Source organism: Eupeodes corollae, chromosome 1, assembly GCF_945859685.1.
Source record: "Eupeodes corollae chromosome 1, idEupCoro1.1, whole genome shotgun sequence".
In the NCBI taxonomy this organism is placed as follows: domain Eukaryota; kingdom Metazoa; phylum Arthropoda; class Insecta; order Diptera; family Syrphidae; genus Eupeodes; species Eupeodes corollae.
The window spans coordinates 43,631,359-43,654,689 of NC_079147.1; the positions used below are offsets into that span (position 1 = coordinate 43,631,359).

Here is a 23,331-nt window from a genome sequence, read left to right on the forward strand (position 1 = left end):
CACATTTATGTTAAAATGACAGCTGATCATGTTTTTTTCATTCAACTAAAAACTGAACCTTCCTACTTTCTAATTTTGTTTATTTTTGTACAACTTCATTTAATTATTTGTGTAAAGGGATTCCTTGTCAAATTGGAAAAGAAATAAGTAATATTTCTTTATAATACAAAATGCTAATCGTGATGGACTTGTAGTAGTATTTTGTAGACTATAATGTTTTTGTTTTAACAAGATCAACAGAAGGTAGGGGTTAGAGAAATAAAATTCCCAGTTTGAAATGTTTGGCGCTTGAAAAACTAACGAGTTGCCTTGGTCAAAATCTACGTTCAAAGAATGCAGTTGACTACAAAAGAAGTCCCTTATGTTGTCTGAACCTACCCAATTATGGAAACATTCAGTCAACTGAATTTCTTGAAAGTAAATTTTGAGCACTTCAAAGTGTCATGAATTTCCATCATGGATCAAGTCCTTATGATTTGTATTTTGTATTTAAAAGAAATATTACTTACATATTTCTTCTCCATTTTGACAAGAACCCTTCTACACAAAACATTTAATGGAATTGTGCAGAAAAAAAATAAATGATAAATTAATAATGTTCAGCTTTCAGTTAAATGAAAAAAGTAATAAGTTGTAATTTTGACACAAATAGGCTTAAATTGATAGCAGAGTATATTTTTCTTGATTTACCTTCCAGTCAACTTTTCAATAAAGTTTATTTAATTAAAAGCCAATTTTTTGGCAGCAGACCAATTAGACAATTGGCTTACAATTTCTTGGGTAGTTAAAATATCTACATTAAAGTTGTACTGCGAATGTTTTTACTTGTAGAATCTTTATAAGGACCACAGTTTTAGCAAAATTTGAATTTGCAATCATTCGTAGACTGAAGTGTTGAATGCCACTAAAAAACATAAGAAATATAACATCAGGTGACAGTCAAATGCAAGTCTAAGGTCCGTTCATTTGGCGGTTTCGAAAATGAAGCTAAATAAAAAGCAAACCAGCGAAATACTTAAGGCGAATATTTTATTTCATTATATAAACTTCGCAATTTTCCATTAGGTACGAAAAACAAGATTATTTAAATGGCAGCAGCAAGCAAGTCTTTCAATTTCTTTTCTATTATTAGTGTAAACAAAGTCTCTTGTGTAGCTCCACATAATCATCGGCCAAAAACATATTATGTACTACACGTTACACTTCTTCGAACGCTGAAAAATCGTTAAATTTGAACCATCAGCAACTATGGAGTTAGCAGCGTATTGCGATGGTGTGGAGGGCTTCCACAATCAGTAACACTTAGCTGTCTTAAAAATTCTTCACAACTTTACCGACAGCTTGCTAGCCTATAGTGGCGGAAGATTACAACATCGCTTATTCTGCAAAAAGTGTAGTACCCGTGTCGTGATGGTTAGTGCGTTGGTCTGTAATTCCAGAGGTCTTGGTTTCAAACCCTTTCTGTGCCATCTAAAGTTTTACTTCAGGGGTACTGCCTCTGCCTCTGCCTCTGCCTCTGCAAGGAATTGACAAATCCTTCATGAGTTATTCTTGTCATGAAAATGGCTTTCTGAAATTAGCCGTTCGGAATCGGTTTAAAACTGTAGGTCCCCTCTATCGGTAACAACATTACTCACACATAGGAATGGTTGAGAGTTGTAAGTGACTATGCTCTGTTTCTCAAAGGACTGCTGCACCACCTAATTTTGTATTCTGCAAAATGTGGCTATGGCTACGTTTTAAAACATGAATTAAAAATCTTGGTCTATTCCAATCACGCAGAGAAAATTCCAGAGGGGGTCATATGAGCCGTAAATTTGTTTTTAAATAATGCATTAAATTATTTTAATAAGATCTTTTATGAAAAAAAGAACAAATATTCAGATTGTTATGAAGAAACTTTAAATAAGAAATCGTCACTTCTGTGCTTAAAAGCTAAAGGATCTTAAGTCGACTTAAGTTTTAGCAATTTATCCTTTTCTTATTATATATTCTCTCTGCAAGCAGTTTCTTTTTTACCCTTCTTGATAAATCCTTTAAAATAAAACAAAATTATGATATTACTGTAAAATTGCTTAAATTTAATTTGTAGGGTTTTGCAAAATATAAAATAACTTAAGTAGAGGATGATTCGTCTTACGTGTCAATTTACTTTGGTCATCGGACAATAGGCAGAAATGATTTTGGTAAAATGTCTTAAGTTGTTTTGTATGTTAGATTTTTATCAAAAAAGTAAAATCGCTTATTCCAACTTAAGATATTTTACCACAAAACTTTCCTTAAATTTACATATCTTATATAAACTCAAGATGTTTTACCATATTTAATAAATACCAAAAAAGAAGATAATTAAAAACACGATAACGGTTTAATCGATCTTAGAACATCTTAGTAAATGAACTTCTGTAAAATGTGTTTTGGTAAAAGTTGTATTAAAATTATAAAATTTAATTTTATGTATTGCAAGTTAAAAATCCACTTTTTGGAAAACTATAAAATAGACTTTAGGTCTAAGAAAACATAATTTTTCATTTTCTTAACACAAACTAAATTTTCTTAAACTAGTCAACAATTTTTCGACGTACAAAAAGAGTGTGAAGCTTTCTTAAAGTGTTTTTTTTTCTTTCAAAATTGATGAGCTATTAAGTGTAAGGTATATTTATGTATGTAAAATACTGTATTAAAAAATGTATGTAGGCAAAATGTGCCTAGGAATGGACCCTTAAGTCCGTCCTTTCAAAGAATGACAGCAACAACGGCAACACTAACCAAATAATTCGAACTTGAACGACCAACAGCAATAACCAACAAGAACAAAAAATCAATCGAACGCTGACGACGAGAAGCTACGAAAGACGAAACGAAAACGCCACGAATTTAAATTGTTATCCTAATCTACTTTTATTAAACTCAATTTATTTTTATTTAAACTAAATATCGCTATTACTAAACTTAAAACTATTATTATTTAAAAACTAAAGTGAATTAAAACTATATACTATTATTGAACTATTAAAACAAGTGTTTCTTTTGATTTAAGAAAACCTTTATTCCTCTACTTAGCCCCCACTGTTCGATGTTTGTTACGTGACTAATTTTATTCCAATAATAGGGCATATTAAGAAAATTACTGTAATATTTTCATTTTTAAGGCGCCTTTCAAAGCTACTTCAGCAGGTAAACTTTACTTGTTTGTATAAAAACATTAGATTTTAGGCATATTTCCATATTGGTCACAGTCTTTACGAAGACGGTCTTTACATTCTTTAAAATTCAAAAATTACTCCTGCCAGAAATCTCTTTCAAGGATATACTTGAACGTATCTCATCAATAGAGGTAAGAAAAGAACTTCTTACATTAAGACTTGTAGAAAAAATACTTGTATCCAATAACTCTCCAATTTCCTCGGACTGCACCAAAATCTTAAAGCGCTCCAAAACATAAAAAAAACCATCAGCCCTCTACATTCCCTTGATTTTCGCTCGAAAAGTCTACATAATGTAGAAGTAAAAAATTAATAAATTGGGTGGTGTAACAGTCCGTTGTGAACCAGGGCCTAGTGACTAACAACTCTCAACCATTCCTGTGTGCGAGTGCTGTTGTCATTAAGGGAAGGGACCTACAATTTTAGGCCGAATCCCAACGGCTTATTTGAGAAAGCACTTTTTCATGACAAGAATTAGTCTTAAAGGAATTGTCAATTCCTCGCAAGAGGCAGTACCCGCGAAAATTATTTTTTTTTTTTTTTTTTTTTTCAAATTAATGTGGCACATGCAGGGATTAAACCCAAGACCCCTTGCATGACAGTCCAACTTTTTTTAGGAAGTTATTGTAATGGGTCCGATTTGTCAAATTGAAAATTTTGACATTTCTCGACGTTTCAAGGTCCCTAGAGTCGAAATAAAAGATTTTTAGAAAGATGTCTGTGCGTGCGTGTGTACGTACGTTTGTACGTCCGTACGTCCGTACGTTCGCGTTCGTCGTATGTAGCTCAAGAACCAGAAGAGCCATCGACTTCAAATGATACCAAACAGGTATATTTTTTGAAAAAAAATAAATATAACGTTTTTTTTTTTAAATCAAAAAAAAACTGAAAAAAAAAATTTGTCACCTCCAAAATTTTACGACGATACGATTTCATCTCTAAAACAATTTTGTGCAATGAAGAATAATGTTTTTGACATCTGACAAAATTTTGAAAAAAATCTAATTGACAGTTTTTTTTATAAAAAATAAAAATCTAAAAAAAACATTACTCAAAGTTCGTAAAAATTGAATATCGATTCAAATATCTTTTCAAAAACTTGAAATTTAGGCTTTAAGCTTATTTTTTCTTATAAGAAATATTGTTTTCAACATTCTGAAAAATGTTGAGAAAAATCGAATTGACAGCTTTTTTAAAAAAAATAAAAACCTAAAAAAAATGTATAAAAGTTGGTAAAAATTGATTTTCGACTCAAATATCTTTTCAAAACTTTGAGATATTGGCTTTAATTTACTTTTATCTTTTGACTAAAAAACATAAGCAATATAACTTCCGGTGACAGTCAAATGCAAGTATAATGTCCTTTCATTTGGCGGTTTGGAAAATGAAGCTAAATAAAAAGCAAACCAGCCAAATACTTAAGGCGAATATTTTATTTCATTATAAAGTTCGCACTTTTCCATTAAGTACGAAAAACAAGATTATTGAAATGGCCGCAGCAAGCAAGTATTTCAATTTCTTTTCTACTTAACTACTTTTTCGTTTTTTGTTCAGGTTCAGAAATTATTAGTGTAAACAATAATTTCACCGGCCAAAAACATATGGACGTACGGACGTACAAAGTAATTTCATCTCATAAGAAATATTGTTTTCAACATTTGGTAAAATTTTTAAAAAATCGAATTGACAGTTTTTCTTACAAAAAATAAAACTCTAAAAAAAAAACAATACTAAAACTTAGTAAAAATTTACTTTCGACTCAAATAGCTTTTCAAAACTTAAAAATATTGGCTTGAAACTTATTTTATTTCACAGAAAATATTGTTTTCGATATTCAGTAATTTTTATATAAAAATCCAACAGTTCGTTTTTTCATAAAAAATAAAATCTATAAAAAATAGTACTCAAATTTGGTAAAAATTGATACGAGAACATATAGACAAACTTTTAAGCAAGACAAGTCGACAGACGGGATGGGAAGTTATCAGTGTGGGTCGCATCCCAGCCACTTTTTTTTTAATTCATTTTTATTAATTCATTCTTAACCTATCTTAACCTTCCGACCACAACAGGGGTACTATAACACCCCAGGCATTTTTATTCGAACAGTTATTTTGATGTTGCTTCATTTTCATTTCTACCGTTTTTTGTACAAATATTTATTTTATTATAAATTAAGTTTTTTATGTTTTAAATAAAGTAAATGAATTGTTATGTCTGAATAAAAATTTGATGTTGTCCTTTAAAGTATTTTTTTTTATTTATTCCTGGCTGGGGTGTTATGAAACCCCTGTTGTGGTGTATGTATGTTTTAAATGTGTTGTGGTCGGAAGGTTAAAGCTAGACAAAAATTCATAAAACTAACCTAATTATCCATAACTTACAACTAACTTAATGGTCCCATACGGACACTCTAAGTTAAACTATAACACTTAAAACAGATGCCTTTCGACCCTAAGATCTATTTTACTTCATTTAAATTTTATTTATTTTTGTATTTATTAGAAAATTTGAAAAAAAAACTAATATCAATAGTCCAACAGTCCAACGCACTAACCATCATGCCACGGGTACTACAGTCGACATAGAACCAAAAACTAAAAAAATATCTTCGAAGATTACCCACCTTGGGTTTTCTCAAGGAAATCTATTAACAAAGGTCTCGTTCGATTTAAAAAAAAGAGTCAACTTCAAAAGTATTATATCTTCAGCATTTCCGTGAGTTACTGAATCTTTTGATTAAGAACTATTTGACGATTCTCGTTACTGATGGCTCCAAGTGCGAAGAAGCCTTCGCAATTGTTGACTCAAACAACAACCTCCTTTCATCACCACCACCACCACCACCATTTTCTCCATCTTCACTAGAGAAGCCTTAGCGGTTGTAAAAGCCACACAAAGTTTTAATAAAGAATTAAAACAAAGTCTTTAAACATATTTGATGGTAAAGAGTGTTTTTGTTTTCTGGTAAAGTCAGTGATTAAACTTCTACTAAAAGCTCTTCCCAAAAAATGTTGAAATGTTAAATTATTCATAAATCATAAGAACCAATAACTATTTTAACTATAACTATAACTATTAAAAAAAAATGATTCATCTACTGGATTCTAAGAATACTCATGTTAGCTTAAGATAGAATATAACCTTTCTATTGGCGCTTCTTTCACCTTTATTATGCTATTAAACAAAAACGTTACCCCTAACGTCGAATATTTTTTATTGAAATTCATCGATACCGGGAAATAATTGGGTTTTGATGGGACAAATTTTAGCCGTAGAAAAAGTATTGACGCTTCCAATTCTGTATAAAGAAAATATGGTGTATATGTACAAGAAACTGCTTTAAACAATTCCCAGAAATAATCGAATCGAAGCTTGTAAATTACTGTCACCAAGAACTGACGGTTCTTAGCTCACAGCACAAGACTAGTCTCTACTAGCTACCAGGTCACTTTGATGTACAACAGTGGACAAGTCCTGATAAACTCAAGTATAATCACCAAATCGTGTGAACCAAAACAAGATACTTCAAGGAACCAAGATGAAAAAACCTTAAACTTGTTTTACGCCCAGGAAATTATGACCCAAATGCGACAAAACTATACCCCGGCTAATTATGCACATACAGAAAACATCTTTACGATTGCTTGTAAGCATATTAATAGGTAACAATCTGTTGAATTACAATAAATGAAAATGTGGATTATTACCGATGATACGTGCAAGGCCTTAAGTGATGAGGAAGAGCAAGAAGACACTGCCCAGCACTAATCCCACACTAGAAATAAACTCTAAAGTAGACACAAGAAATAACCTACTAGGTTTTATCTAAAATGCTAAAATAAGAAAATCTATAGGCGTCATAGGCTTCAGGGTATCGTAATGGATCTACATTGGCTGCGTTCAATCTCAGACAGATAGGGTATACGGATATCTTTTTGTTAGTGCTTTACTTACTTACTTAAGGTGGCGCTACAGTCCGGGGCGGACCTGGGCCTCAACCAACAAGCGTCTCCAGCCAGCTCGGTCCCTAGCTAGCTGTCTCCAGTTTCGCACGCCAAGTTGGTTGAGGTCCTCTCCCACCTGGGTGCGCCACCTGAGTCGCGGTCTTCCTCTACTGCGCCGTCCCTCGGGATTGGATTCGAAGACCTTCCGGGCTGGAGCGTTGATGTCCATCCGCTCTACATGACCTAGCCATCTAAGCCGTTGGACTTTAATTCTGCTAACTAGGTCAGTGTCGCTGTACCTGCATTAATAGCGGTGCTAGGTAGACAAAGTCCTTAACTACCTCAAAGTTATAGCTGTCCATGGTGACGTTTTGTCCAAGACGTCGTCGTTCGGTGTCCTTTTTTGATGACAGCATATACTTGGTCTTGCCCTCATTGACCACTAAACCCATCTTCTTCGCTTCCGTCGCAATGCTCAAAAACGCTCCACTGACATCACGCTTTGATCTTCCAATTATGTCAATATCATCTGCGTATCCGAGTAATTGGATGGATTTTTGGAAGATTGTGCCTCTAGTGTTGACGGTTGAGTTTTGCACAATTCTTTCCAGAACGATGTTGAAGAAGTCGCATGACAGTGCATCGCCTTGTCTAAAACCTTTTTTGACATCAAATGCATCGGTAAGATCTTTTCCGACCTTGATAGAGCAGCGTGCATTCTCCATCGTCATTCTGCACAAACGGATAAGTTTGAAAGGGATGCCAAAACTAGACATTGCTCGGTAGAGCTCTTCCCTATAGATGCTGTCATACGCGGCTTTAAAATCGATAAAGAGATGGTGGGTATCGATTTGAAGCTCCTGGGTTTTTTCCAAGATCTGCCGTAGTGTGAATATTTGGTCGATAGTGGACTTTCCTGGTCTAAAGCCACACTGATAAGGACCAATCAGGGGTGCCAGCACGTAACTTGATACAACCGAGTTTAGTCGATACAATCGAGCATTGGCAGCACACATTTTGGTTCAATCGAGCTTCCTCGATTGTTTCGAAAGATTTGGCAGCACACAAACTTCAAATTGACGTTTGAAACAAAAGTTTTCACTCGACAGAAATAAGCTATCGTCGGCAGTGATTTTTGTGCGGAAAAATGGAAAAACAAAATATGTCCATAAATAAAAAACAATGTGAAATTTTGACGAACTTCATGAGTGCACACTTTGATTTAGCGAGGGGAATACTTAAAACTGCCCAAGGGAGGAAAGATAGCAATATGCTGTGGGGAAAAGTGACGGAATCCCTAAACACAGAGGGTCCTCCACAAAAAGATCTGAAAGATTGGAAAAAAGTAGGTTGATGTTAAATATTATGTATATATATATGTACTTATTTTCCAGGAGACTCAACGTTCGGCGAAAGAACTTGGAAACTGTTGTCTGTGCCATACTTAGCAACACATTTGTTCCAACATTGGTTTGGTAACTCCCACTAGCTAGGAGATTTAATGTTGCACACAGCTGTAGAACTGGTGGAACTGATGTTCTTCTTCTGTCTTGTGGAAGATCTAACGATCATTTTAAAACATTCCTTGTTGACTCTAAACTGCTGTACAAAGCTAAAAAAAATTGTTTTACAAATGTTATACATAATCTTTCTTTTCTTTTTGAATATTTACTCATTTTCACTCAATTCGAATGGGTTGCTGTTATCTCTCAAATATCTTCTTTTTATTTTGGCATAGGACACTTCTTCACTTTCAGTCTCCGAATCAAAGAAAAACATTTCGAAAAAACTTATAATTGAAACTAGAATGGAATAATTTCAAAGAAAACTCATTTGACATTTCATTTTATAGTTCACAATGACTTTTTTAAGTAAAAGTCACAATGGAACTCGTCTCAAATTACGTGCTGTCAAAAATAATTTGTTTCGAGTTCATCGACGATCGACAATCCTCGATTGTATCAAGTTACGTGCTGGCACCCCAGGTTGTTGACGAATGGCTTCAGGCGTTCACATAATACGGCAGAGAGGATCTTATACGCAATGTTAAGGAGACTGATGCCTCTGTAGTTGGCGCAGTTTAGAGGGTCTCCTTTCTTATGTATCGGGCACACTATGCTGAGATTCCACTCATCGGGCATGCTTTCTTCCGACCATATTTTGCAGATGAGTTGGTGCATGCTCCCTACCAAGTCATCGCCTGCTGCTTTGAATAGTTCGGCGGTGATGCCGTCAGCTCCAGCAGCTTTGTTTGACTTAAGTTTAGATATAGCTATCTTCACTTCGTCAAGGTCGGGTAGGCGGAATTGTTGATCTGCGTCGTCGAGGTTGAGTGGTTCTATCTCCCTTACAGCGGAATTCGGTTCTTCATCGCCGTTATATAATTTGGAAAAGTGATCTTTCCATATTCTCAGCATCGACTGTGGTTCTACTACGATGTTCCCTTGATCGTCTTTACAGGCTTCGGTTCGTGGCTGGTACCCTTGGGAGGTTTTTTTTACCTTTTGGTAAAATTTACGAACCTCATTCCTGTTGTGACATCCCTCTATCTCCTCGATCGCGCGCTTCTCATGCTCTCTTTTTTTCCGTCTAAGAAGCCGGTGTTCCTCTCTCCTCTTCTGCTCGTAGAGCTCGCGAGCAGCTCTAGTCCTTTTGTGCAGCGCCGTTTTGTATGCCTCTTGTTTCGCTGCGTGAGCTTGCCGGCATTCGTCGTCAAACCAGGGGTTTCGCTGTGGTGGCCGTGTGAAACCTAGCACTTCAGAGGCGGCATCTCTGATTGCTGCAAGGCAATGTTGCCACTGGTTTTCAATGCTTAATGCAGGAAGCATAGGACTCCTTAGGAGGTTATTAGAGACTCGATCGGAAAAGGACATGGCAGTCTCTTGCGATTGTAGCCGTCTAACGTCGAATCTTCTCACAGTACTTCCTTGTTTTGGCTTGGATCGGGATATCCGTAGCCGTACCTTGGCTACAACGAGGTAGTGGTCCGAGTCAATGTTGGCCTCTCGGAATGTTCGGATATCCTGGATACTGGAGAAGTGTCGTGCGTCGATCGCAATGTGGTCAATCTGGTTGACGGTTGATTGATCAGGAGATTTCCATGTCCCCTTGTGGTCTCGCCCCGCAGCGAAATCGACCAGCCTGAATCCGTTGTCGGAGGTGGTGTCGTGCAGGCTGTATCTCCCGATTATGCCACCAAAGATGTCTTCTCTTCCTAGCTTGGCATTAAAATCTCCTAAGACAATTTTAATGTCATAGCCAGGGCACTGCTCATATGTCTTGTCTAAGAGCTCGAAGAATATGTCTTTGGTGTTTTGTTAGTGCTTTACGTGTAAAATAACAGCTGATCAAAAACATATGAGATGATCATAAGTTATAGAGTTTCGGGAGTTTGTCATCACCACTACATCAATTGCAAACAGCAAAACTTTGATTTGTAATACTCCATATTTAATACCACCAGGTAAACAGTTCACTAAGTCATTTATATAAAGAGCGAACAGATCTGGAATAACTATGCGGACTCCGAATTTAGTTGCAAACCACTCCGTTTTTATTTTTCAGTCCAAACTCCTGACTTTTTGTCATTGGATAGGTTTTGAATTATTTTTCCAAGCCAAGTCCGTATAGCTTGTAAATAAGAGCATCGCGATCCACTGCTTTGAAGTCTACAAAAAGAACATGCAAGTTTTTTATTTCTTCCTAGAAATGACTCAGCAATACTTTTAAGCACAAATACATGATCAAAGGTGGAATATCCAGATCTAAAACCAGCTTGGAACTCACTTAAGAGATTTTTCGAAGCTATCCAGACTTAAAGTCGCTTCTGGAGTGCAGCAGTGAAAATGTTATAAGTGGCATTGAGGAAAGACTGTTAAAAGACTATTTATAAATCTTAATGACATAGTTAAAAAAAAGAATAAAAGATGATTGTCCATGTTGCAGGTGGAAACTTCCTTTAGTCGAACGAGAAAAAAAAATACATTAAATAATTGTTATATTTTAAATGTGTTTTATTTTAGACCTATTTTTGAAATTTATTATTAAAATCTAAAATAAACACTTAGATTGTAAACAAAAAAGTTTCAACACAAAAAAATTACAATAATACAATTATTATATTATTATTTAAGATATATTTTACAAAATATACTTTTTTAGTGCAGTAGAAAAATATATATTGCTATATTGACTTTTTTGTTTTTTTCCTTCTTTTGTTTATATAATTACAGCTTAAGTACAATAAATTAAATGAAAAATTTAAACTTAATTCAAATAAAGAGTTGTAAATAAAAATAATTGATTTAAAAAAAAGAAAACAAATTAATGAAAATTTCGACACAATATTAGAACAGATTAATACTGCTAGCGACTAATAAAACTAAGTACATACGAATATAATTTTATAATAACAAAATTGTTTTAAGTAGAAATTTTATTACCACAGTTATTAGTTTATCTATTTTATTCACTTTTACTTTCTAACGCTTTACTATATTTGTCTTTATAGTTTTTGTGAGCAGTTTCTTTAAGTATAGAGGCAGTTGTGTAGCCTGTTTGATCGACTAGCTGTCGCAGATAACCTCCTGATATCTGAAGAAGATCATGTGGATGAGCTAGTTCCACAACTTGACCGGCATCCATAACAATAACTCGATCACTATCCATGACCGTGTGCAATCGATGGGCAATGGTTAGAACAGTGCAATCGGCGAATTTCGTTCGAATTGTTCTTTGAATTAACTTATCCGTCCTGAAAGCAAGAAAGTCGTTAAAATGTTTTCAATTTTGCGTTAGAGATTGTAAAAAAAAAACTACTTACTCAGGATCAACATTAGCTGTGGCCTCATCAAGGATAAGAATTTTATTATTTCTCAGGATAGCCCTAGCCAGACAGACAAGCTGTCTCTGACCCATGCTAAAGTTGGAGCCACCATCGTAGAGACGACAGTTAAGACCACCAATTAATGTCGAAACATATGAGCGCAGTTCTACATCTTCCAATGCCTTCCACATCTCAGCATCACCCTTTGATTCGAAAGGATCTAAATTATACCGCAGCGTTCCTGAGAACAGAACAGGATCTTGTGGAATGATCGAAATTCGACTTCGCAAATCGTGAAGCCCCAGAGTTTCAATGTTAATTCCATCGATTGAGATGGAACCTTCATTACACGCCAATCGAAACACCGATTGAATGATTGATGATTTTCCAGCACCAGTTCGACCCACAATACCAATTTTCTCCCTCGGTTCAATAATGAAATTAAGGTCCTTCAAAACTACCGGCTCTCCTTCTGAATAACGCAACTTAAAGTCATTAAACTCAATCTTTCCCTTACTAGGCCAGTCTACAGGTGGTTTGAATTTCTCTGGGGTTTCCAATGGAGGTTCTGGAGCAGTTTCAGTGTACTCGATTATTCTCTCAACACTGGTCATTTGATTTTCCAGCTCGGCAGTCTGACGCATTCCCCATTGACACATTCCAACCATACTAATCGATTGCATTATAGCCAATCCCACATCTCCACTATCGAAATCTTGACTCAGCACCAAGAAGCTATAAGTTACGGCAGTGATGTATACAAAACAGATGCAATCAGACCATAAGGCAAAGGCACGAGTACAGGCTAGAAAGAGGAACCAAGACGAAGTGTTTGCATTTTGATAAGCATGAAATTCACTTTCGAGTTCTTTTTGGGCTTCCAAAGCTCGAATGGTAGTAAGACCTTGGAATGTTTGGTTTGTTAGTGAATAAATAGGACTTCGAGCTGTAAGATGAGAAAACAAAATATAAACATTTCATGATTTGAGGAATGTTAATGTAAAAGCTTACAAATTGATTCAATTCGCTTAACACTTCGGCTGGTATTCACGTATAAATATCGAACTAGATACAATAAAGTCACAACGGCGAAGGCAGGAACTAGAAGCCAGTAATTTGCTATAGCCACAATGATGAGAACTCCAGATACATCCATGGCAAACTGTCAAATACAAAAATAGGTTTCATTTAAATTGATCTAAAGTCTAAATAGGGTTAAAATGGTTTTAAATAGGATTTAAATAGTTTATGAACCCTTTGACTTTGAGACCCTAAGAAATCAGAATCTATACTTACATATAAACAATCAATAAGCGTATGAGGTAAATCTCCATCGACGGTTCGGATATCCTTTGAAAAACGATTCAAAATCCTTCCCGATGAGTTCTTATTGAAGAAATACATACTCGCTCGAGTTATACCACGAAATAGCCGATCGTGTAATTTCAATGAAATTCTAAGGCACATTTTAAAGAAACCAAAAGTTCTAACAAGAAAGACCAAAACTGTTGTTGCCAAGAGCACAGAATAAAATATCACAATATTTGTTCTACGACTATCCTCGTCCGTGGATTTAATTAAATCCTCTTCGATTAATGTTATATTTTGACTTAAAGTTGTTTCGTTTAGATGAGCGATCATATCCTGTCGAGTTAAGGCCACATTTTCCTCCCAAATGACCCTAAATAAGAAATATAGGCAAAGTTTAAAGAATGTTTATATGAAAATACAAGTCAAAACAAACCATCTTGAGATGAAATAATCAACTCCAGTCAACATAACTCGAGACAACACAAATAGTCCAAGTATGAAAGATAGAGCGACTGTACTCTCCAAAGCCTTGAAGTACGACGCATAGACACTGAACTTAACCGAGCCCACCATTTGAACTTCTTTATTGTCGTCGGCCAAGTCTACTGTGGGCATCTGTTGGTGCAAATGCTCCAGACTCTTCTCACTGTCACTCTTTGAGATTTTGCTGTGAACACTGATTGTATCTCCTCCATCATCATGATTAGTGCTATGGGATAAAAAGTCGAACTGTTTCGACTGCTGCAGTTCTTGGAAGCTTCCTTGGGCAACAATGCGACCAGCACCCATCAAAATCAGTTTCTCGACATCAAAGAGGTACTGAATTTGATGAGTAACCAAGATGCGAATTTTACCCGAAAGGAAGTCCCTGATGCAATTCTCGAAAATGTGCTTTCCCACATGTGTATCGACGGCGGATAGAGGATCATCCAGGAGGTATATATCGGCTTTGCGGTAGATTGCTCTCGCTAGATTTATACGAGCCTTCTGACCACCACTGAGACTGACTCCTCTTTCACCAACAACGGTCAGATCGCCATATGGCAGGATTTCCAGATCCCGCTCCAAAGCGCAGACCCTCAAGACTTTGTGATAGCGTCGTTCGTTGTAGTTTTCGATGAATATTATGTTGTCACGAATGGTTCCTTCGAAAACCCAAGGCTCCTGAGAAGCATAGCTGATTTTTCCGTCTACATTCACTGAGCCCTGATTCAAAGACACTTCACCCAGGAGCACATTCAACAGCGTCGACTTCCCTGCCCCAACAGGTCCCACTACTGCTGCCAATGTATTGCGCTGAATGTCTAGGTTGAAATCCTCGATGGCGGCGTTCTTGTTATCGTCCATTTTGTTCCAAGACGCATAAGCATTCTTCAGGACAACACATTTCTTATCGGCGTTGGGGTTGAATTTTCTGTTTATGATAATGGGACTTGCGGGAGTAACGATAGCGTTTCCGTTGATTTCACTCTTCTTGTCTATCACAATTGTGGGTCGCCGTGCTTCATCTTTGGTTTTTCTAGGTTTAGCTAGATCCTCAGCTTCGAGCAGGAACTCCTTACAACGATTAGCCGATACAACTGCCTCGGCACAGAATGTGATGGCCAGAGGCCAAAAGTGCACCATAGACTCATTTAGCATGCTGAAGTAGGACGAGACCGTGAAGACCCTTTTCGCTGTGATAGCATCTCCCATATACACATACGACACTATACTCAAAAACACCGAAAGCTTTGAGATCATTGTTGTGCAACTGAGAGCCGCATAGATGTAAGACGTTCCACGAATAGCATTAACTTCTTTCAGCCGGACCTGAGCTATTACCTTGGCGAAGGACTTCTCCCATGCGTACATTTTAATCACCTGCACTCCTTGGATAATCTCATTCATAAGTTTCACTCTGACGTCTGTCCGCTCGGCAGTCAAACGTCTGTAATAAGCAGCCTTCTTAGCGACCCAAGCTTGCAGAGGAATAAAACTAAGCATAAAAGACACACCCAGCACAGCTGAGAGGCCAATCTCCCGGTACATAAGGTAACCAATCAGTAGAGACTCTAATGGACCCTTCCACAGATCGTGCAGGAAGCAAAGAGCAACATCGAAGCGTCCGAGATCATTTGATATGATATTTATAGCCCGCCCTCGTAGTCCGTCATTTGAGGCACTCTTCGAAACCTTAAGGCATTTCCGATACACCAGCCCCGACAGAGCCAGACGAACTTTTGTGCCCACTTGGAAGATGTAAAATATAAATGGGTGGAATGTCATAATTGGCAATAAGGAACAAATGACAATGCCCAGAGCGTACAGATAGGCATCGTGTTCTGTTAGAGCGGTTTGTTCAGCTACGAAGTATGATACTAAGTTTCCCAGAAACAATGGCTGGAGTGCTCTGAAGGAGAGAAAAGAAAAATTGTATTAAACTATGTTCGAGATGTGAATTGGGTGGAAACTTACTTGGTTGCTGATTCTAGAATTGAGTAGAAAAAACCTAGAGGCACGAATTTCGTTCCATAGACACGAAATATCAGCTTGACTATGCTGGGTTTCTTTCGCAGTTTCTCTTCTTCCCAGAGACGCGCGAATATCTCAGTCACACGTTCGCTGTCGAGACTGTTTTTATGCTCGTAGAGTTCTTCTTCGGTGAGAGGCCCCTGAAGACCACGACGAAACAGATCTTTCATCCACCTGTAAAATTAAAAGAAATAAAGGTTATAACAATGGCACCTAAATTAGTTTTAATAATTTTTTTGAGTGGTGAGCTAATTGGTCTTGCAAAATTTGTTGAAGGACATTTTAACATCAAATCAAGTTCTATATCTTGAGGAACTTAGTCCACAAACATCAAAAGATAACCAGTCAATAAACTTTTATGGTGCTATTTAAAATCAATTAAAAAGATTCCCAACAAATATCAAAAGACAAATAAAAGTTTATGACTCTTTTATAGCTTGTTTAAAGAGAAAGTTTTCAGTGATTTTATTGCAGCTTGACTTTTCAACCACACATCGTATTTACACAACAATATTTATAGCGTTTTATAAATAAAGAACTTTAAGGAAGTCAGATGTGAAAAGCGGTCTTAATAAAACTTTGCTGAATATATTAACAAAATAGGACAAATTTTTCAAAATAGAAACGACAAAGTGCTTTGCTGTTGTAGAAGTAAAAACTGAAACCAACCAAAATTCGAAACATTTAAACCGTTCCTAACCATTTGAGGAGCTCAAGGATTAAAGTGAAGTTTAATTTCAAGCAATCTGTTACGATCTGTTTTAGATTTAAATCCACATTTCTAAATATTATGTATTTTAATTTTTCACAACTTTTAACTTGAAAGTTCGCGATAAGAGAAACAATAAAATAAAATTATAAAAAAAAGTAAGCAAAAGTCCGAGTGAACTATTGAAACACAATCAAGTTTAAAATGTTTTTATCTCTATTAAAACTTTTAAGATATTTTAAAATTCCCATAGGAAGTTCACCGGCTTCTTAGATGGAAAAAAAGAGAGCATGAGAAAGGAGATCCTCTAAATTGCGCCAACTACAGAGGCATCAGTCTCCTAACCATTGCATATAATATCCTCTCTGCGTATTATGAGTACGTCTGAAGCCGTTCGTCAACAAACTCATAGGTCCTTATCAGTGTGGCTTCAGACCATGAAAGTCAGACTCAACCGTCAACACTAGGGGCACAATCTTCCAAAGATCCATCCAATTACTCGGATACGCAGATAATATTGACATAATTGGAAGATCAAAGCGTGATGTCAGTGGAGCGTTTTTGAGCATTTCGACGGAAGGGAAAATGGAAAATGGGTTTAGTGGTCAATGAGGGAAAGACCATGTATATGCTGTCATCAAAAAAGGACATTAAACAACGAAGTGTTGGACAAAATGTCACCATGGACAGCTATAACTTTGAGGTAGTTAAGGACTTTGTCTACCTAGGCACCGCTATTAATGCAGACACCAGCGCTGAAATCAAACGAAGGATAACTCATGCAAATCGCTGCTTCTTTGGACTTAGAAGGCAATTGAGAAGTAAAGTCCTCTCTCGAGGATCTGCAATCACCATCTATAAGACAAGGCATCATCCCGGTTCTCATTTATGGCGATGAAGCCTGGACCCTGTCAAAGAAAGATGAGAGCGTCTTAGGATGCTTCGAGAGAAAAATTCTTCGGGTGATTTTTGGTCCTTCACGCATAGATGGAGAATGGAGGAGAAGATATAACGACGAACTGTACGGGCTGTACAGCGACACTGACCTAGTTAGCAGAATTAAAGTCCAACGGCTAAGATGGCTAGGTCATGTAGAGCGGATGGACATCAACGCTCCAGCCCGGAAGGTCTTCGAATTCAATCCCTAGGGACGGCGCAGTAGAGGAAGACCGCGACTCAGGTGGCGCTCCCAGGTGGGAGTGGACCTCAACCAACTTGGCGTGCGAAACTGGAGACAGCTAGCTAGGGACCGAGCTGGCTGGAGACGCTTGTTGGTTGAGGCCCAGGTCCGCCCCGGACTGTAGCGCCACCTTAAGTAAGTAAGTAAGTATAGGAAATTATTGTAATGGGTCCGATTTGTTGAATTGAAAATTTTAAAATTTCTCGACGTTTCAAGGTCCCTAGAGTCGAAATAAAAGGTTTTTAGAAAAATGTCTATGCGTGTGGTGTATGTACGTATGTACACATGTCGCGAGGTTTTTTTGTCATCCATAGCTCAAGAACCAGAAGAGATATCGACTTCAAAAAATTGTTCTCATGCTGATAATAATAAAGAAAGATGCAGAAAGAGTGGGTGAAATTAACAATTGGTAAAATTTTGAGAAAATCAAATTGATATTTTTTTTTTTATAAAACAGTACCACTTAAAGTCGGTAAAAATTGGATTTCGACTCAAATATCTTTTCAAAAATTTGAGATTATGGCTTCCAAATTATTTCATTTTATAAGAAATATATTTTCAGCATTCGGTAAAAATTTGAGAAAAATAGAATAGATAAAAACTTAAAAATTTTTTTTCGACTGAAATATCTTTTAAAAACTTTGAGATATTTTAGGTTTAAACTGCTTTTATCTTTAAAAAAATATTGTTGTCAACATTCAGTAAAATTTTTAGAAAAATCTAATTCACAATTTTTTTAACAAAGAATTAAATGTATCGGAAATTAAGCATTTCTAAAAATTGGTAAAAATTGATTTTCGACTCAAATATTTTTTCTAAAATTTGATTTTATTTCACAGAAAATATTATTTTCAAAATTCAATAATTTTTTTATAAAAATCTAACAGTCCGTTTTTTAATAAAAAAAAATAAAATCTACAAAAAATAGTACGCAAATTTTATAAAGAATTCGATTTTTCTCTTCTTTTTTTTTTGATTTATAAAAAAAACTGTTGGTCGGATTTATTCGATTTATTTCCCAAAATAATATTTGTTTGGTATAACGTTACAGTATATAATATAAAATTTAGAGTTATTGGTTCGTGAGATATTTAAGGTTAACGAAAATTGTCACCTTTTTTTTGAACTGTGGTAAAAACCACCCATGCAATTTTTTTGAAAGTACTTTCTGCATCTTTCTGCCTTTTTATCTATACAACAAAATTCATTTAAAGTCAATATCTTTACTGGTTCTTGAGCTATGTAGGACTAAAAACACGTTAATTTAAGAAAATGAACAAACCCATTACAATTTTCAATTACATGTAATGTGGAAGTTCATGTTTTCATTTACAATAAGAAGTAATTAAAACGTATATTTTTATATAGAAATTATATGTTGTTATTATGAAAAAAGGTCAATTAGTAATTGTGTTCTTTTAATTGAAATGAAAGTTGAAATTAAATACAAAACGTTGTCATTATTTCACAAATCTAACATCGATTATTCCCAATATGTGATTCGTCACTAGATATTGCTTTAGGCACTTTAAATCAAACAATTTCAATTGACTATTTAGTGCGATGGTTTTCACGCAGGTAGGATCATCAGTTATTATTTTTTTTGAAATGAAAATAAGTTGTAGTTCTGCTGAATGGCGAGGGGTAGAATAGACACGCTAAACAGCATCGACGACATTAACTTGCAACTAGACGGCTCAACTTGTCGTACAGTGCGTTTATTCATCATTATGTTAACTGTCCCCTTATTTTATTAGTAATTACAATTTCGGTCGACCAAGAAGAGGAGATTTCAAGGAATAGTTAGACCTCTTTACTCGAGACGGTTTCGTCCGTGCGGTTTAAATCCGTACGTTTTTTTTTCGTACAGACTTTGTTTTCACACATAACGTATTTTTCCCGTGAATCGTCTACGTTTGGTTATATTTTAGATATTTTTTTTCAGTACAAGTGACCACAAAAACCGACGGCAGACGAATAAATATCGTCTTTTGTGAATGTGTTCGCGTTGTCACGTTGAAACGGCTGTTTTAAATCGTCCGTACGGAAAAAACCCGTCTCCGTCCAGTATGAAAGCTTTATTTAATTTTATTAGTTTACTATTAATGGCTCATGGATAAAAACCGTACGGTTTTCTTCGTGCGGAGAAAATCGTCATGTGTGAAAGAGACCTTACGAGTTCCAATTCTTAAAAACTTTTTTTAGAAGGTCCCGTGACATAAAAGCAATTGTCATAAGACCAAATTTCAACGTTTGGCAACATTTTATTGCGACTTAAGACCAAATTTGTTTTGATATTTTTTCAATAACAAAAACCGGTCTTTAACGTTCCAATTATAATAAGAAAAAACTCTTAAAAATAGTTTGCAGAAAGCGTTTCCAAGGACAAGTTTACAGCTTGTAGGTTTCATTTTTGCTAAATTTTTCGAAGAAGGGCCTCAAAAATTCCAACGTTTTTAGAATTCATGCACAAAAACAAAACAGCGAATAGACTTTTCCGTCAATTTTTGGTGCTTCCGCTTTTAAGGCCACAAGATATATACCTGGCGCTTCATAACTTGAATTCAAAAGCAAGAAGCTCCTTTCAAAAAGAACGGCAAGACAATTTTTAGGTAGTTTGTGTTATATTTTAGACGGCAATGGATAGAAAAGCTGAACTTAATTCATCGTACTGAAAATATTTAGTATACTAATGGTTATAAATAAATTCATTTGAATATTAGGAAACTCCCTACGTCATATTCGTGTATGGTTCTGCAACGGGAACGACCAGTGGAATAGAACGTTACAATATTCATCTCAGCGGGAACTGTCCAAATATGGTAATTTTTTCAAATGTTTGGACATCGTGTTGAGGATCGGGTACTAATTATCCCCTCCTCTTTCCAATTAGCAGGAAAATTGTGTAAAACAGTACTGATGTTTTTTGTTCGATATACGTATGTATGTATTTTTGTGCGTATATCTGTATACCTAATACTATTATTTATTTATTTATATTTTTTAACATCGGAAAGATTGTGTTTCGTTAAAAATCATTTATGTTTATTTACATGTATGAAAAATATGTTTGTTTTCAACTATACAAAATACAAATATTTAAAGCTATTAATGTCCTCTTGGAATCGTTAACTTTGGAAATATGTACAAAAATAATATATGCACCTCAAAGTACATCTCCAATCTTCTCAGGTGTTGAAGTTAAAGTTTGAAAGTAACATAGGAAGAAATTTGCCTTAAGTCACTTTGGAAACCGACATAAGGCCCTTATGCCACGGCACCTGGATCAAATCCAAGACAGAATAATCTTAGATATAATAATACAAAAAATATTTTCAAAATTGGAACACATTTTCAAGTGGCAATCGAAAACGAAACGATTCATTAAAAAATAAAGAGTCGGGCAAAGGGTGCAACGATTCAATAAGCATTGAAATGTAAAATATGAATATAGTAAAGTTTTAATGCAAAGGTTTTTCCAATAAGAGTACAGAGTATCAAACTGAAACCCCTTATTGAAAATTCAAATTTAGATCAATTATTAAGTTTTTTTAAATTCGTAATGACACAAAGATTAAATAAGAGTAAAAAAAACTGTTAAGTTAACTGTTAACTGTTTCTCTACGTTTCAATATCACTAGATTTTAAATCAAAGGTAGAGTTATTGACTTCAACAAATTTTTATTGTACATCAAAAGATGCATCAACGAATTGGAAAAGAAATCAGTGGGTGATATTTTTAGAAAAGCATTTTAAATAAACTAGCTCAAAATTTAGTTGACCATAAATATCTCTGGAAACACTAAAGACTTTAAACTTTATATTATACGTTGTAACGTGATACCAAACTGATATAAATTTAACTGGAGCAAAAAATAGTAGTCAGGACACAAAATAATAGTTGTATGCAATAAGGAAAAACGTTTTTGACACCTGGTAAGTTTTTTCGAGAAATGAAAGTAAATGTTTTACAAAAAAATAAAAAAAATAAAACACTATTAAAAGTTGGCAAGAATTGATTTTGAACTCGAATATCTTACAGATTTTGCCTATAAACTAATTTTATTTTATGAAATTTTATTTTTAATATTTTATAAAGATCCAACTGCATGTTTTTTGATCAAAAATCTGAATCTTCAAAAAACAACTTAAACATTTGGTAAAAACTGATTCGATCGATTCCAAAAACTAGAGAAAAGCAAAATATTGACTTCAAAACTATTTTATTCTATGCAATTTTGTTTATGAAAGATAATGCTAAATCCTATCATTTCAGCATATAATCCGAAAATATCATTCAAAACTAGGGAAATCTTTCGGAAGCTACGTTTACGGCTTTATATTTATTTTGTGATGTTGGATTTCCTGCATCAGAAATAGATTTGTTTTAAAGCCTTTTTGCTTTAAGTCAAAAGTGTTTAATACTGCACTCTTCGCAATACATACATTTTTTGAAAATTTATATTAAAAATAAAGTCCTTAAACAATACAATTTCAATATTTGTTTTTCAGTTCCAATATCTTATCTCAAAAACTAAAATTTAAGATGTGAACAAAATTATCAAAAGGGACGATGTTACCTTAAAAAAATATTTCGAATAAAATATTCGGTTTTATTTTTTTTAAAGGTGACTTAAAGTTTTGATGTCAATGTTACGATTCATAACGTGTTATCCAATTTGCGGTTTCAAATATATACGGAAGGAATTCGACATCTGTCAAATTAAGTTGTTAAACCAAAATCGCACAACGTATACAACTTGTTAAGGCCTACTACAAAAATGGTGATTCTGGCACAGCCACATATCGTACTTTAAGAGGAGATTATGGCAAAATTGTGAACAAATTTAAAGATACTGAATTGGTTACAGATATTGTAAGTCCTGTACCACTGAAAATATCACTGCTGTAAGTGAAAGTGTTGCCGAATACCCGAATGTGCCGATTCCTCGTTGTTCTCGGGAAATAGGACACCCTGCACTTAAATTCATAGCTTATTTTATTGGTTTTGCTGAGATTCCTCAAGTATTCGAAGAGGTGAAATTACATTCACAAAAAGTTAGAATCTAGTGCGCTCTTTGGTCCAAAGGTGTGATTCGACCTAACTTCTTCGAAAATGACGATTAAACGACTGTCACCGTCCATTCGGAGCGTCATATGATAAGCTTTTGAAGAATAAGACTTGGAGAAAATGTGGTTTCAACAAGACGGTGCAACATGCCACACAACTCCAGCGAATATGGCTTTATTGCAAGAGACATTTTCTGGATGCGTAATTTCTCGTCGTATATCAAGTGGTCATGGTCACTAAGATAATGGGATTCGACACTGCTGGACTTTTATTTTGTGAAGCTACGTGAAAGACCGTGTTTATGCAGATAAACATTTAACTCTTGAGCACTTAAAAATCAACATTCGTCAAGTTATGGCTGAGATACCGCCCAATATGTGTCAAAACGTGGTCGAAAATTGCCTCAAAAGAATCGATGCTTGCAACAATTCGCGTGGTGGTCATTTATATGATGTAGTGTTTCATATATAATGTCAACGTTCAAACTTTATAATACAACAGAAATATCATGAACAAAAATATGTGTTTTATTAACGTTTACTTTTGAAACCGAAAAATGGATAACCAC

At 35.1% G+C, this 23,331-nt stretch overlaps 1 protein-coding gene across 1 annotated transcript in view; it reads right to left on the reverse strand.

Annotated features, from left to right (window-relative positions):
* Positions 1–11,296: 11,296 nt before the first annotated feature.
* LOC129954235 (probable multidrug resistance-associated protein lethal(2)03659) overlaps positions 11,297–23,331 on the reverse strand; it is a 43,045-nt gene continuing 31,010 nt past the window's right edge. The window contains exons 2-7 of the mRNA XM_056068010.1: positions 15,747–15,977; positions 13,723–15,681; positions 13,275–13,659; positions 12,990–13,140; positions 11,976–12,924; positions 11,297–11,906 (exon numbers count right to left, since the gene is read on the reverse strand). Of these exons, the coding sequence (XP_055923985.1) occupies positions 11,618–11,906; positions 11,976–12,924; positions 12,990–13,140; positions 13,275–13,659; positions 13,723–15,681; positions 15,747–15,977 (3,964 nt within the window). The 3' untranslated portion in view covers positions 11,297–11,617. The remainder of the gene's footprint in view (positions 11,907–11,975; positions 12,925–12,989; positions 13,141–13,274; positions 13,660–13,722; positions 15,682–15,746; positions 15,978–23,331) is intronic.